This window comes from Symsagittifera roscoffensis, chromosome 9 (assembly GCF_963678635.1).
Source record: "Symsagittifera roscoffensis chromosome 9, txSymRosc1.1, whole genome shotgun sequence".
In the NCBI taxonomy this organism is placed as follows: domain Eukaryota; kingdom Metazoa; phylum Xenacoelomorpha; order Acoela; family Convolutidae; genus Symsagittifera; species Symsagittifera roscoffensis.
Window position 1 is genome coordinate 21368404 of NC_087070.1, and position 17971 is coordinate 21386374.

Genomic DNA, 17971 nt, shown 5'->3' on the forward strand with positions numbered 1-17971 from the left:
TGAATTCTTACACTCCAAGAAGTAAGGACCGTTCGGGTTTAATGTCGAGTACAGCCAAGTCACTGTAGCTTAGTGAATATTAAAGTTTCGACAGATCAAATCACCCCGAATCGAAAATTTTATCTGAAATTTGAAAAAGACCATTAGTTTGTTTCATTGATGAAAGCAAAACGGAGCATAGACCCCCACTGCATGACTATGGCGGTAACGGGGAGCGATGTGATGGAGAAGGAAAAACTTTTTTTGATATAAGCTTCTATTACCTCACAAAATATCAGCCTTCCAGTATGCGGGGAACCTCAAAAAAAGTATGTTTTAGAAACGTTTACAGTTTAGAAAGGCTAAATTGAGCTGCAGAAAATAATTAATTTACAACTGAGCTTTTTTTGAACATTTTTACAAAGATAGTGATTTTTTTGTTGAACTCTCGGTATTGAATTGACTAGGTTTGTTTTGTCCTCTCACGGTTTTGAGGATGTTAACTTTTGATTTGTTACTAGGTCCGTCGAATTTCACTTGGTCTGGGAATGTTCATATTGAAGGTTTGCTTCGTTAAAAAAAAACTATATTTTAGCCTAAACATTAGTAAGATCAAATTGCTGCCCTTTAGTTTTGAAAAATTTCTGACGCTTTCTTTGCACGAATTTAATTGCACGTTAGTCATCCAATTTGACCAAATTTGCAAAATTGAGAAAATTAAACGATCCCAGTAAAATATCTTTTTATTTTGAGCTCAGGCAATTAATATAATTTAGAATATATAGGACATCGACGTCTTCAAAAATTGGAACAAAAAATCTAAAACCTTGCCCTGAATAACCGGACTGCCTTGTAAGGTCTATTGAGCAGTAAAAACATGAAACAAATGTAGAAAATAAAATTACTTGAAAAAACAAATGTAAAAAAATAAAATATATAATTTTTTTAAATTTGAAATGTTTGCAAAAACCGTCCCCTCACACGCCATATAAAGTACAAAAAGATAAATTTCGCTCATAGTAACAAATCAATTGTGGCAAATAAGCTTCCTTCAACCAATTTGGAACGATTTCTAAAACGGATTAAATCTTCGCTGACGCGTTAATAGCGCAAAATATACCACGCATTAATTGTCCCAAATTGGCCAAGTTCGCAATCTTTAAACCTTCAAAGTTTTACAAAAATTGATCGCAGGTAAAATATCTTTCAAATTTGAGCTCAGTACAGGAATAACTTTGTAATGGTATAAAAAATCTCATCAAAATTTGCTAGTCAAAAGTCGAATTTTGTCCGGAGAAAAAAAACCACCCCAAGCACAATTTTCCGTCACTTTTTTTTCAAAAGTCGGATTAAAAACACATACTGCAAAAATTTAGAATAATCAATGGATTCACTGATCTTTGTTTTACTATATCTATGTCTAAAATTGAGCAAAAATCTGATTCTTACTTTTCAAACCGCCATTTTTGAAAACCTATTTTCAGCCGGGTACTTTTTGACCTGAACGTGCAATTTGCCTGTAGGCCTCAAAACCATTGTAGCAATTGTCATGCGTAGAACTTATTCCAATCTTAGAGAAGCGTATGATCATATAACAAAGTGTATTTGAAAGTTGAGTACTAATGTCGAAAGTATTTTTTCTGAGCATACGCTGAACAGCAAATACACCTGCGAATTTAGGGAGGGGTTGGGCGGGTGACGCCCTTTTTTTCAGAGAGTTGACCCTCTGCCGACCCAAAGGGTCCCCCTTATGTACTTTTTTGAGATCTCCATTTTTGGCTGACTGACCCTAAAAATTTTCTAAAGGCGCCTTCGGATTGATTTGTCTTTGAAGATCGGCTCAATGACTAGTAGGCGAATAAGTCCATTTTGAGATTCAGATATATCATGACTTTTTGAAACCCAGCTTGAACTAACTGAAAAAAACGGGATTATAAATAAACACTGTCTGATTTTCACAAATGATGTTTCTTTGCCAGTTATCTGACAATCAAACGAATCAAAATTTCACGGAAAAAAGTAGGAAAAAAAGTATGTTTGATTGATAAGATTCAGTGTCTATTTTTATCAAGCAAATGTGAATGTCTGGAATATCATCTTCTGTTAGCTGGGAAATCGATATATCAATTAACTTTAGTTTTTGACGCTCTTATTTGTTGTTCATAAAGGTGAAATGAAATTTTTACTTGATTATGGTGAAAAAAAATTTGCAATTGTATAGCAGAATACCAAACTATGTGATGGCTCTACATTTTTATCTGCAAAATATGCAAAAAAAATCAATTTAGATACCTACAAGCTACAGTAAATTAGGGTATACCAGACATGTTTTTATTGATTAGAGGGAAGACAAACATCATCTAAAATGTTCCAGACATATTTTCAATTCCGGTATTAGGTGCCAACCTTTCTGACCAGCTAGTATACCCATGCAGCCGGATCCTTTGTTTATTATACCTGTTACTATTACCACTGCCCTAAGAAAAACTTATTTCCAAAATTGCATATACCAATGCAAGATGAAAAGCGTCATAATGCAAACAAACAACACCCTGGTAGATTTTTGAGAAAAAGAGAAAAAAAGTTCTATATCTGCCTATTTTAAACCACCCATGTGCCTGTTTCATTCATCGCCCGTCCAAAAGAGGAGGATACTCTAACGAAATTAATTCAACAGATACGACTTGCAATTTTGTAATCCGTTCACGCCTTGTTTCTAAATCCAGTCTCTGAAAAATGCCTACGAGGAAAAACAGTATTGGAATTCATAGTTTGTGGCAGACAAAAAGACAAGCGATGTTAACAATTTTCAGCCATTTTCGCTGTTCTTCAGAATCGTATTTGTTTTAGTTATTTGTTGTTGAGATTTCTTTGTTGATACCTGACAACATTTAATTTTATATTCAAAATAAAAATCAAATTTAGTTCAACTTTATCAATCGAGATAACAAATTTGTCGAATTCGGTAAAAACAATATTCGCAAAAAATTGGTTTTTCCTGGCAAACCTTGGAAAAATGAACTTTTGAAGTTTCACAACTTTTTTTCCCCCATAATTGGTTATTTTATATGAATGGTAGTTCCGTCTCCGTGTATTTCAATACTGTACGGACTTTTGTTTGCTGAGAAGTCGCGTTAAAACAAAAAAATGATTTAAGAAGTATATTAGAACAAACTTCAAAGCTAAACGTCTTTTTTACTATGGTCGGCAGAAATTGTTTACATTAGATCTTAGCGTCTTTTTAATTTTGATGTAGCAGAAGATAGCTTTTTGGGATAGTTTCGACTTGCGGTTATTTCATAAAAATGCTAATTCAATTTCATGGCTTATAAGTCCCCTGGTATGGGCACAGAATTGCCTTTCAGGCCTATTCCCTCGTTGATAAATGACCATCTTCGTTTTGGTAATTGTATTTTATTATGCAAATTGGGTTGAAAGGTTTAGAAGAATTCTCATAAAATTTAGATGGATTCTTACTGCGAGCCCCGATTCTATTAACGCCCATTGAGTGCTCCCATTTTCGCCCGTTACAACTATAAAAAAAGCCCCGCAGGTGGTTCTAATTTCGAAAGTAGATCCTAATTTCAAGGCTGCTCCTTTTGATGATAAAGTTTTCAAAAAAAAGAAAAGAATTATTATAATTGAGCGCAACATTTTGTCAAACTTGAACTAAAACTATGATGTAAAAAGCTAGAAAAAACTACCGAAAGCGTTCAGCGCCTGCAAACACTTATCGTCTAAGTGCTTTTAAAGTGTCACTTCAACGGTTGGTTGATAACTTTGATCTAATCGAGTTTAATTAAAACTAGATTAATTATTCATTGTCGTTTATCCTTCTTTCCTAACTCACCCTTTAGGGGTTGCTTTTCAGATGTATTCCTTATTTTCAGTATTCTTGCGTAATTTTCGATCTCTAATACTAAATATTTATCGTCCACAGCTCTTCAGAAAATGTTACTTTTTTTTCCTAAAAAGTCATTGAATGCCCAGAGCACCGATTCGTTCAATTAATTAATCTTCAACATTTAGCCTCAAAAGAATTCTGCAGCGATGGGTTTTTGTTTGGACACTTCAATCCTGCAACAAGTTTTGGATGGTTGGAAACAGGTAATTTTTCTTGTAAGCTTAGTCGAACGAAGAAGTTTCGACGATCAAAGACGTTAGTAATTCTGAGAAGCAAATTTTTGTTCCTGTTTTCTTTCCATACAAAACCTTCAAGAACCCGGTAAAATACACGAAGTAAAAAGTACTCAACAGTACGTAAATGTCATAAAATATGATGGAAATATATTTTTCACTCCCTATGACGTTTTTGTTTAATTAGGATCACGTAAAAATTTGCTGTTAAACTGTATAACCGATAACTAGAAGTTCTGTCTTCGTAGTTCTTACAATTTGTTTTTCAAATCAAGATGGAAGATAGGCATCAAAAGTTAGACAGCAAAAAATCTAGAATCAGACAATGTTTAGCTCTGCTTCAATAGATTAGATAAAGTCATATAAATATTTATTGTAGCTTGTTTTAAACTAATGACAGCTTCCTTCTTTTTCTGGGAAGATCTGAAGATCTACAGATAAACACCCCGGGTTGACCAAAAATGCTTATCATACAATTCTCATAAATGGGAAATTTTTTTTCATACAATTCCAAAAGTACAGAAAATTGTATGAAAACTATACAATAAACATTTTCCCTGAATGGAAATTGTATAATAGGTGTTTTCTCCATATACGAAAAAACTGTTTTTTGTTTCTAAACCTATTTTCTGAAAAATTAACCGTATACAAGTGACAAAGACCTTGGTTACTCAAAGCACCAAAGGTTGGACGGTCTTACATTTACAATGCATAAAAAACGACCTGAATTGACTTGCAGATGTCTTTAACAAATGATATAACAAAAGTAACAAACTTTTAATTTTTGGCAAAATTTTTCAGTGATGATTATTTTAAATTTTCGAATTTTCAAATTATTAGACAATGATCATGGCATACATAAACACGCCATACAAAAGAAATAGGAATTTTCAGCGTTTTTGAAAAAAAACTTTATGAGAAAAGAAAAAAACCAATATTATCGTACCCAGGACTACGTTATGCACACAAAAAATGTTTGTTTGCGTACAAAATTTGATTTGCGGTTGAAAAAAAAAACAAAAAAGAATTAAGGGCAAATTTTCAAAATTCCTTGAAAAAATTTTTGTGTCGCCATCAAAAAATGCCAGTCATGCAATTTCGATAAATTGTATGGAAAGCATTTTTTCAAAACAATCTTTTAAATCAGTTTTTTTGTCACCAGTCTGTTCAACTGTTCTCAAAAAGCCGCAGAAATGGTTTAATTTTTTCCTATCGTTTTTCGAAAATGTATGAAAATTGTAAGACTAGCATTTTTTCCATGCACTTGATGTATGGATTTGTATGATAATGATTTTTGTTGTATGGAATGGTATGATAAGCATTTTCGGTGTTTGGAGGTCAACCCGCGACTCTGCGTAGTGTTTTGTTCATTTCTGCAACCTTGATGATGATAGAAATTGTCTAAGGCCAGTTGAGGATAACATTCTGTACTTTGGTGAAAACTGATTTTTGCTGTAATTTTGCACTTGGTTTTAAGTATAGCCCGTCTCATTTGTTTCGTCTGTGATTTAGAAGTTACCTGTATCCAGCATGAGTTATCGCTAACGAGACCATTTCATTTTATCTAGAAAACCCGGGTTGACCAAAATGTGCAACCGTACGTCGCACCTTGCATGGTTCCATGGAAGCTATAAAAAATTGCCGACGTATTTTTATGTTAAAATAACACGTTTTCCAAGCATGGCGCGACGTATGGTTGCACATTTTTTTTAAATATGGGGACTTCAAATTAGACAATTTTGATAATTTTACCAGGGCTGTTGAGAATTTATATGTCACCATGGATGGTTGCAATGTATGGTTACTATGGTATCATGCATGGCGCGACGTATGGATACAATGGAACCTTTTATATGAAATGAAACTTTTTTGACCGCCTGTAGAACAAAAGTCTCAGCACGAAAATTTGAATGATGAAACTATTATATGGCATACAGATTTTTGTATGCAAGCGGCAAAGCATAAAACACGTCGTAAAGTAAAAAGCGTTTGCATGCAAGCATCAAAGTAATGCAAGCGTCGTAAGAAGCAGTCTGGTTTTTCGGCCCGTTTTTTTAGTTTTGCTGTAGATGCGTTCCGATGCATCATTACACCCATCGAGGAGAAGCCAAAAAATTGGCTGGTAAAATCTTGACTCAAGCCTTGATTGCTTGTTTGCTTGTCTGTTCTGCTCTTTCTGCTGCGTGGTTTGTAGATCGGAGATTTTTATTGCTATTTCCTTTGCGTCTATTCTTGGAGTCGTCGCTAAGAAAGGTGAGTTCAATGCCTCTCGTACTAAAAATCTAGCAAAGACAGCTGACAGGCATTCGCTGACGTCCAAGTTTTGCTTTCAATAGTCGGAAAAGCTTCAATCCACTTATTTCCTGCTACCGCAGCAACCAAGTTGTATGTTTGGTCATCAATTGTCGCCCAGACATTAAAAGTTTGTTCTAGCACTTGGATGCTTCTTTTTTTAATTAGCGATGGTCTTATATTCGACAGCTCTCACATATGCGTTAAGTCGTTCTACATCGTTTGAGATGCCAGGCCACCAGGCAGCAAAAAATCTTAGGGCAATTTAAGTTGCCTAATAAATATTGTGAGCATCAACCTTCTTTTTTCAAACCACGGGAGTAAGAAAAAAAACACTACGACAGATGATGCGTGCTTTGTATTGCCATTCTTTCGGATTTCTTATTTCAACGTCAGTATTCATGACATGAATTGTCTCACATGAATTAAAGAAAAATGCGGTAAAATCTTTTAGTAATAGCATGATTTGTTCCTAACTAATGAGTAATAAATTTGACTTCAACAAAGTGACTTTCAAGATATGTTCATCAAATTGTCTTGAATATTTGGCGACCAAAATTTTTTCTCGAAGTCTCAGAATTTACCCGCTCAAGGGAAATTCAGCCCCCCGTGGCAACTCGCCTTCATCCAAAAGGCCTCGCCTGACTCATCAAGCAGGTCTCGCATCAACATCTGTTCCTACATACGGACCACATCTGGACCTACATCTGGACCTACATACAGACCCACATCTGGACAAACATCTGTACCTACATACGGACCCATATCTGGACCTACATACGGACCCACACCTGGATCTGGATCAACGGCATCAACAACAGGTCCTGACCAAGGTCCTACATCACAACTCAGGCTAGATCCATTTCGAAAACATTTTTTTTACCTCAAAAAACATTTTTGTGCCTAAACTTAAAAATTCATAATCTTGCTACAAAAGTCTCAAACCCATAGTTGATTTTGAAAGCTTTATTCAAGTTCGTGCTATAGCAAAACCCACATTGTGCTAAAATTTGAAATGTTAGTGCTGAATCGGTTAATTTAATTTTAATCCTCGGGGTACTAAGGTAGTACCTAAACACAAAAAAAACAAGGTTCCCACTTATACAAAAAAAATACTGATAGCCAAAACCCGATAGCCAAAATCTTCTAGCCCAAAACTAGCTGCTGCGAATTTTCAAAAGCCCGTTTTTCCGAAACGTTTTCTTTAAACCCATAACTACAAAAGGTTTTACTAGCCACATCTACAAAACTTTCTACAAAAATTTTGAAAGTCTCAAAATTTTTTACTCATTTGAACTTTAAAAAAAAAAAAAAAAAGTTTCACCGCTTAGTCCTTAACCATAATTAAAAAGCTCATAACTGCATGAGCTGTAGCTCACTTTGTTTAATTAACCACCGGGTTAACCCTCTGGCTGGTTGACTTTAACAAAAAATTAAACGTAACTTATAGTAAAAACCTTGAGAAAGTTCAAAAAAAAGCTTCATTACCGGAACTACTTTGCGATCGCTGCCATCCGAGCTCGTAAACTTTAAATACATAGTTTCTACTCTTTGTACTACTTTCTTGAATGGCTCCAACAAAGCCAACCTTACAACAGCTACTCAATCAATGGAGACGCCGCTACAGTACTTTCGAGGAGCTTGAGGAAGAAGTAACGAGGCAAATAGCCAACTCAAGCGAAATCGAGTACGTTAAACTCAGTTTTGAGGAGATAGCCACTTGTTTTGATCTGCTTGATACGCTCGCAGACGACTTAGCCGCGTTTTCTACTCAGGAAGCACAAGACTGCCTCAACACTGCTTCAACGCTACGAAAACGAAAGTGCGACCTACTAATCAATGTTAGAAAATACGAAAAGGTCTTAACAAACGATGGTTCAGTTTCCACAAGGTCTAACTGCCCACTTAGAGTGCAAGGCACATCTGCAACAGCCAGTGTACCAGTAAGAAGCTCAAATACTACTGAAAGCTTGGCCAACAACTTCATCAGTACTACGGCTGCCGACTTCTCAACTTACACATCCACCTACGGCTTGAGTTCATTCGACTTAGACGCTCCCCAACGCTACAGTTTCCCACCTCTACCGGGAACCAACAGAGCTATGGATCAGACAGTCAACGGTGTCATCACTACTTCTACAACTGATTTCAGATCAGTCTCACCGTCTGCAATACATGTACTTTCAACTTTCGAGCTCCTCTACGATACAACTTCTCGCCTCCACCAGTTTCCAATGAAAATCACATTTGGAACGACAACTCAAGACACGAAGCCCAGATGTCAACTGGTAATAACCGATATGGTCTGCTAACAACTTCAATTGCAAATAGTCCTGCTACTACATCTGAACAGTTCGTTACCAACCACTTTAACGACCATCATAGGACTATCCTACAATCACACGAACAACAACGCAACAGCCTTTTCGATAATGAACAAAGACAAATCACCAACCACACTACCAGTCATCCGACCACTGCCATCAACTACAGTTTGAAAGGATTCAAATTACCAGATATAAAACTACAAAAGTTTGACGGCAACCCACTGGAGTGGAACAACTGGTTCGAACTCTTCCAGACTGCGATTGGCAACAACCCACGCCTAAGCCCGGTTGAAAAAATAACTTACTTGCAGTCACTATGCACTGATAATGCTAAATCTCTAATAGAGAGCTACGGAACCAATTCTTCTCAGTATGAACAGGCAATACTTGAATTAGTGCGTAGATACGGTAACCCAAAATATGTGGTGTCAGCGTTCATCAGGGAACTTGAAAAGTTTGACAAATTGATACTAAGTGAACCACAGGACTTCATAAGATACGCTGCTTTCCTACGGAAACTAATCCACAATTTCGAACTCAACGGCTACACCGCTGATCTAAATTCTAGTAACCTGACCCGACTTGCTCGATCAAAACTCCCAGTAAGTCTACTAATGAAGTGGGAAGAACACTGCGTGCTGCACGATCTCGATTATGCTACACTCAAAGACTTGACGCAGTACCTCAATAACTACTCGCGAGCATGCGAGAACCTGGACATAGAGCCGTCGACTCCAAACCAAGCTGGACGAAATCGCCAACCCATGAAGCAACAACAACCCGACACTCGACCCAACCAATTTACTTCTATGTCCAGGCAAAACTACGACAAATCTTCAGGCATATCAGCAAGACCAACAACTTTAACATGTCCAATAGATAACCAAGTTCACTACGTTGGAAAATGTCCGGACTTTTTGAAACTTCCCGTAGATCAACGGACAGAGCTAGTGAAGCAACATAAGCTGTGCTTCAACTGCTTAGGCCAACATAGATTTAGTGAATGCACATCGTCCAAGCGATGTTTCATCAACAACTGCGGAGGGAAACACCATTCAACTCTACACATCGACAAAAAACCGTTTCAAACGCACAACCAAAAATCAAATAACATGCAGCTTGGCACTACAGTAACCAAGCCCTCGGAACAAGCTGAAGATCCAATCCAAAATATGAACAACATCAAAAATCAGTTACAATTTATGCCGGTAACACTGTTTAACAATGGCATCAAACTAGATTGCTACGCCATACTCGACAACTGCAGCAGCTGCTCATATATCCTCAGCAAAACAGCTGAAACACTTCAGTGCAAACCAAGCCAACAACTACAGCTTAGCGTACGAGGTGCTTTCAGTAAGGACAAAGTGTCTTCCTCGCTGGTCCGGCTTAGTATCGGACCACATAACGCTACAAAACCTACTTTCACCCTACAATCAGTCTATTCAGTTGAAGCTCTGAGTTTTGACGCTATCGACGCAAACAACCTTAACAAAACGTGCTCACTCTACAATCACCTTCGACATGTCAACTTTCCTGAACTAGGCGACAACACAGTTCAAATTTTGCTTGGCGTAGATGCTTTCTGGAATATTGCGGAGCGCGATATCAGAAAAGGTCCTACAGGCACACCCTACGCTGTAAAAAACCTACTAGGTTGGACGATCACTGGCCCACTCAACCAGAAATCTAATAGTTCCGGACCAAGTTCACACTCAACTAACTTCATTGACTTAAATGATCAAGAAGACGCTAATCTCACTGAATTAGTGGAAAATTTCTGGAAAGTAGAAGGATCAGGCATCCAGGAAGATAACAAAGCTACATACTCTGATAAAAGCAAACGACAACTAAGATTTATGGAAAAAAGTATTGAGCACGATGGAGATCGCTACAAAATAAATCTGCTCTGGAAAAACAAAATAAAATTGCCAAACAATTATCCGGTAGCTAAAGCTCAACTGCTATCGCTGCAAAAACGGCTCAGAAAAGACCCTGAAACCATGCAACTCTATGAGAAATCGCTTACTACCGACCTGGAAAATAACTACGTCAAGCCCGTTACTTTCCAATACCCACAACCTGAATTACTTTGGTACCTCCCACATCACCCTGTAACTAATCCAAACAAGCCCGGAAAGGTACGCAGAGTGGCAAACGCCGCCTCAACGTACAAAGGCGTCTCGCTGAACTCTTGCCTCGAAACTGGACCTGAACTCCTGAACAACATGTTTGGACTTCTACTACGATTCCGAGAAAAACCTGTGGCTGTATCAGCGGATATTGAAGGTATGTTTATGCAAATAGGTATTAAAGATGAAGATCAAAATGCGCTTCGCTTCCTTTGGCCTACTAAAAATGGTATCAAACAATACCAATACACGCGACTTATCTTTGGTGCAAAATGCTCACCATCCATTGCCATCTTTGCGCTTCATCAAACAGCTGCCGATTACTGCATAACCAAACCCAGTATTGCTCAACTGCTTCACAAAAGCTTTTACATGGACGACTTCGTTCACTCGTTCAACACGACACACGAGGCTAGAGACTCTACTACGCAACTAAAATCCTCCCTAAGACAGGGAGGATTCAACCTAACTAAGTTCGTATCTAACACTAATGACGCGATCTACTCCATTGATGGAGGCGAAGTTTCTACTAATGCTCCAGTGCATCGTGTTCTGGGTGCAACCAACAACCAAGCTAAATAATACTACATCATCTACACTCGGAACAGTTCTCTCTACAGTAGCAAGGGTTTTCGACCCCTTAGGCATCCTAGCGCCGTTTGTCATAAAACTCAAAATTCTTCTGCAAAACTTGTGGAAGTCTGGTATCTCTTGGGACGAAACCGTGCCCAGTGACTTTGTTCCGATAATTGACAAATGGGTTGACCAATGCAAACAAGTACCCCCTGTTAGACTGCCGCGCTTACTTGGTCCACAGCTGTCACCTAGTGATATACAGCTTCATGTTTTCTGCGACGCGTCGCAAGACGCAATGGCTACGTGCATCTACTTCCGAACTGCTTGTAGCTCTGGCATACACGCTACTTTCCTGATTGGCAGAACAAAGGTAGCACCACTGAACCAAGAGAGCATTCCTAAACTGGAATTACAAGCCGCCCTTATGGGTGCTCGGCTATGCAAGTTCGCTACTGATGAAATGCGGTTAAAGCCCCACTCCACTCACTTTTGGACGGATAGCACTACTGTTTTGTCCTGGATTGCTTCACCTGGTAAACTGAAAACTTACTGCGCAAACAGAGTTGATGAAATACTTACTTTATGCAAAGCCGAACAATGGAAACACATCCCTGGTAGACTCAACCCAGCAGACAGTGCTACACGAGGAATTGAACTTAAAGACGTAGCAAAGCTCTGGTTGGATGCACCACAATTTCTACTCAACAATGAGCCTATTTGGGGGACCAACGAAATAATGGAACAAAGTAATGCTACAACGGTTAGCCCCTCAACTACACCCTTAATCGATTCTTCCAGGTTTTCAGATTGGTTTCGATTAGTTCGGATCACAGCTCGGGTTATAGTTTTTGTCGATACACTTAAGGGAAACGGTAAACGTTCCACCACTATGGAAGACCTAGAAAAAGCTAAGCTCCTCCTTTATCAACAGTCCCAGCAAGAAACCTTTGGTGACACCTACAATCAACTACGAACCAAGCAACAAGTTGAAAACAAAGACAAACTGCAACAGCTGTCACCTTTTCTCGACAACGGTGTTATTCGCGCGCGAGGACGACTACAAAACTCACCTTTACCGGACGCAACAAAGTATCCAATAATTCTTAACGCAAAGGACCCAATTGTGCGCATGATGATCGAGAGCGCTCATCGCCGCTGCATGCACCACGGCACTGAGTACATTCGCAACTACCTGCAACAAAGTTTTGTCATCATTGGGCTCCGAAAAACACTCAGACAGATAAGACATAACTGCTTTCTCTGCAGAAGATTCCAAGGCAAAGGGCTACATCCATTCATGGCCGACTTGCCGCCAACTCGTTTCGACGATCCGTCTGACGACCCATTTCCGTTCAAAAACACAGGAATTGACTATATCGGGCCATTCTACATAGCAACAAAGGATACAACTGAAAAAAGCTATATTTGCCTCTTCACATGCCTCTCTACTCGCGCGGTTCACCTGGAATCGACAGACAACCTTACTACGAACAACTGTATAACGGCAATTAGACGTTTCATTGCTAGGAGAGGCACACCTAAGCTTTTAATCTCTGACAACGCTACTTACTTCGTCGGCGCGCGTAAACAACTACGCTCAGAACCAATCAACTTCAACGAAACCACCCTAACTGAAACGCTACAAATCCACAATGTTGAATGGCGCTTAAATCCTCCGGCTGCCCCCCATTTTGGCGGCGTGTGGGAGCGACTCGTCTCATTGATAAAACGAGCATTCTTACTAAATCTCGGTTCTGATCGACTATCAAGAGATCTATTTTCTACTATCGTAGCCGAGACCGAGGCAATCCTCAACTCACGTCCGCTAACTCATGTCAGTAGCGACCTTGATGACGACCTTCCACTGACACCCAATCACTTCTTAATGGGTCGTCCATTCGTCTACGCTCCAGCAGCAGCCTTCTACGAAGCATCTACCAATAAACTGTCCAACAAGTCCTGGAAGCGAGCAAAAGATAGACTTGACAGCTTCTGGAGGCGTCTACTTAAAGAGTACGCTCCGACTCTCATCAGAAGGACTAAATGGACGCAACCCGAGGAACCACTCGAAAAAGATGACCTCGTGTGGATACTTGAGGACTTTGCACCACGGGGCATCTGGCCACTGGGTCGAGTGTTAGAAGTTTTTACCGGCTCGGATGGCATCGCGCGCTCGTGTAAACTGAAAACAGCCCTAGGTACTTTAACGAGACCAGCGGTGAAACTTGCCCTCGTAACCCAAAAAAGAAGATTTAAGACCACTTTAATTGTTTTACAACAACAACAACAACAACAAAAAAAAAACTTGGCTCAACTCCTTCCCCTTCGGTTCCAAATAAGATCTCCCTCCCCCGAGGATATTCATGACATGAATTGTCTCACATGAATTAAAGAAAAATGCGGTAAAATCTTTTAGTAATAGCATGATTTGTTCCTAACTAATGAGTAATAAATTTGACTTCAACAAAGTGACTTTCAAGATATGTTCATCAAATTGTCTTGAATAGTCAGTACGCTCGATCATTGTCTCCTTTTGCCACTCTTTATGTGTTTGAGAACATCTTGATATGCGTAGTTTGGTTTGATGTGTTTTTTTGATGTCCTTTTTCTGATGTCGCAAAATAACATCTTTTTTTTCAGACGTCTTGTCGACCTAAATTGCCATTCTTTCGAATTTCTTATTTCAACGTCAGTACGCTTCTGATCATTGTCTCCTTTTGTCACTCTTTTTGTGTTTGAGAACATCTTGATATGCGTAGTTTGGTTTGATTTGTTTTTTTTGATGTCCTTTTTCTGATGTCGCAAAATAACATCTTTTTTTTCAGACGTCTTGTCGACCTAAATTGCCATTCTTTCGGATTTCTTATTTCAACGTCAGTACGCTTCTGATCATTGTCTCCTTTGGCCACTCTTTATGTGTTTGAGAACATCTTGATATGCGTAGTTTGGTTCGATTTGTTTTTTTTGATGTCCTTTTTCTGATGTCGCAAAATAACATCTTTTTTTTTTCAGACGTCTTGTCGACCTAAATTGCCATTCTTTCGGATTTCTTATTTCAACGTCAGTACGCTTCTGATCATTGTCTCCTTTGGCCACTCTTTATGTGTTTGAGAACATCTTGATATGCGTAGTTTGGTTTGATTTGTTTTTTTTTGATGTCCTTTTTCTGATGTCGCAAAATAACATCTTTTTTTTTCAGACGTCTTGTCGACCTAAATTGCCATTCTTTCGGATTTTTTATTTCAACGTCAGTACGCTTCTGGTCATTGTCTCCTTTTGTCACTCTTTATGTGTTTGAGAACATCTTGATATGCGTAGTTTGGTTTGATTTTTTTTGATGTCCTTCTTCTGATGTCGCAAAATAACATCTTTTTTTTCAGACGTCTTGTCGACCTAAATTGCCATTCTTTCGGATTTCTTATTTCAACGTCAGTACGCTTCTGATCATTGTCTCCTTTGGCCACTCTTTATGTGTTTGAGAACATCTTGATATGCGTAGTTTGGTTTGATTTTTTTTTGATGTCCTTTTTCTGATGTCGCAAAATAACATCTTTTTTTTTCAGACGTCTTGTCGACCTAAATTGCCATTCTTTCGGATTTCTTATTTCAACGTCAGTACGCTTCTGATCATTGTCTCCTTTTGTCACTCTTTATGTGTTTGAGAACATCTTGATATGCGTAGTTTGGTTTGATTTTTTTTTGATGTCCTTCTTCTGATGTCGCAAAATAACATCTTTTTTTTTCAGACGTCTTGTCGACCTAAATTGCCATTCTTTCGGATTTCTTATTTCAACGTCAGTACGCTTCTGATCATTGTCTCCTTTTGTCACTCTTTATGTGTTTGAGAACATCTTGATATGCGTAGTTTGGTTTGATTTTTTTTGATGTCCTTCTTCTGATGTCGCAAAATAACATCTTTTTTTTTCAGACGTCTTGTCGACCTAAATTGCCATTCTTTCGGATTTCTTATTTCAACGTCAGTACGCTTCTGATCATTGTCTCCTTTGGCCACTCTTTATGTGTTTGAGAACATCTTGATATGCGTAGTTTGGTTTGATTTGTTTTTTTTGATGTCCTTTTTCTTATGTCGCAAAATAACATCTTTTTTTTTTCAGACGTCTTGTCGACCTAAATTGCCATTCTTTCGGATTTCTTATTTCAACGTCAGTACGCTTCTGATCATTGTCTCCTTTTGTCACTCTTTATATGTTTGAGAACATCTTGATATGCGTAGTTTGGTTTGATTTTTTTTTGATGTCCTTTTTCTGATGTCGCAAAATAACATCTTTTTTTTCAGACGTCTTGTCGACCTAAATTGCCATTCTTTCGGATTTCTTATTTCAACGTCAGTACGCTTCTAATCATTGTCTCCTTTGGCCACTCTTTATGTGTTTGACAACATCTTGATATGCGTAGTTTGGTTTGATTTGTTTTTTTTGATGTCCTTTTTCTGATGTCGCAAAATAACATCTTTTTTTTTTCAGACGTCTTGTCGACCTAAATTGCCATTCTTTCGGATTTCTTATTTCAACGTCAGTACGCTTCTGATCATTGTCTCCTTTTGTCACTCTTTATATGTTTGAGAACATCTTGATATGCGTAGTTTGGTTTGATTTGTTTTTTTTGATGTCCTTTTTCTGATGTCGCAAAATAACATCTTTTTTTTCAGACGTCTTGTCGACCTAAATTGCCATTCTTTCGGATTTCTTATTTCAACGTCAGTACGCTTCTGATCATTGTCTCCTTTTGTCACTCTTTATGTGTTTGAGAACATCTTGATATGCGTAGTTTGGTTTGATTTTTTTTTGATGTCCTTTTTCTGATGTCGCAAAATAACATCTTTTTTTTTCAGACGTCTTGTCGACCTAAATTGCCATTCTTTCGAATTTCTTATTTCAACGTCAGTACGCTTCTGATCATTGTCTCCTTTTGTCACTCTTTATGTGTTTGAGAACATTTTGATATGCGTAGTTTGGTTTGATTTTTTTTTGATGTCCTTCTTCTGATGTCGCAAAATAACATCTTTTTTTTCAGACGTCTTGTCGACCTAAATTGCCATTCTTTCGGATTTCTTATTTCAACGTCAGTACGCTTCTGATCATTGTCTCCTTTGGCCACTCTTTATGTGTTTGAGAACATCTTGATATGCGTAGTTTGGTTTGATTTGTTTTTTTGATGTCCTTTTTCTGATGTCGCAAAATAACATCTTTTTTTTTTTCAGACGTCTTGTCGACCTAAATTGCCATTCTTTCGGATTTCTTATTTCAACGTCAGTACGCTTCTGATCATTGTCTCCTTTTGTCACTCTTTATATGTTTGAGAACATCTTGATATGCGTAGTTTGGTTTGATTTTTTTTTGATGTCCTTTTTCTGATGTCGCAAAATAACATCTTTTTTTTTCAGACGTCTTGTCGACCTAAATTGCTATTCTTTCGGATTTCTTATTTCAACGTCAGTACGCTTCTGATCATTGTCTCGTTTGGCCACTCTTTATGTGTTTGAGAACATCTTGATATGCGTAGTTTGGTTTGATGTGTTTTTTTGATGTCCTTTTTCTGATGTCGCAAAATAACATCTTTTTTTTTGTCAGACGTCTTGTCGACCTAAAGTTTTTTCAGAGCGGCTGCATGTAAAGACTGTCCTTTTGGTAGATAGATCCGTTTGTAAACGAAGCCTATCAGAGTAAATTTTTTTGGTTAATCTGACTGATTGTCGTTTTCTCTCTGTCTAGATCGAGGAGACCTCCAGGTTTTTCTGCTGGTGAAGAGTGGATTGTGGATTTGAGTCTCAAAAAGATTTTCTCTAGGCTGCAGAAACTCCTGCTTAAAACGTTCTTTATCGAAAACAAAAATTGCCCAACTAGATTTTAAAAAAAGTGTCATAATCTGAAAGCATTAATTGAGCCAGCGGTCTGGTAAAAACTCCGCAAGTATTTATTTTTGAGCAATCAAATTGCGAAGATCGGGGAACTTTGTATGCAGAATTTTATTGATCCACAGAATAATTTAAAAATTTCTGTCAGCTGCAGTTACTGGTGTTATCTTTTCAAATAACCAACCGTCAAAATCAAGTTCAGTAGCTAATGTTAAGGAGCAGTGGCGGATTTGGGAGGGGGGGGGGGGGGTTTGGCTGGCGACGGTGCGGACACCCCCTCCTCACTTCTCAGGAATTCCACCCCTTGCCTACCCAAAGGGTCACCCTTTGTACTATTTTGAGATATCAATACTTGGTGACGGACCCTAAAAGTTTTTCTAAACGCAATTTTTTGGTCGAAATTCTCCATAAAGTGCTTAAAAACGCCTTTTTTTCAAAAGTTTGACTGCGGCGCAGAAAATTTCATTAAATTTGCGTCTTTATAGGGGTTTGGGAGAGCTCAGAAAATCAATTTGGTCGACATAAAAAAAGATCGGCAAAATTTTCAATTTTTTTGAAAATCTGCCCCCTTCGAAAAGTTCCTAGATCCGCGCCTGTTAGGGAGCTTTAGAACCCAACTGCGCAAAGGATTTCGAGGTTTCGCAATTATGATG

At 38.2% G+C, this 17971-nt stretch overlaps 1 protein-coding gene across 1 annotated transcript in view; it reads left to right on the forward strand.

Moving 5' to 3' along the window:
* Positions 1–3893: 3893 nt before the first annotated feature.
* The window catches only part of LOC134854184 (degenerin-like protein unc-105), a 36279-nt gene continuing 22201 nt past the window's right edge, over positions 3894–17971 (forward strand). Inside the window, exon 1 of the mRNA XM_063870335.1 lies at positions 3894–4086. Within this exon, the coding sequence (XP_063726405.1) occupies positions 4030–4086 (57 nt within the window). The 5' untranslated portion in view covers positions 3894–4029. The remainder of the gene's footprint in view (positions 4087–17971) is intronic.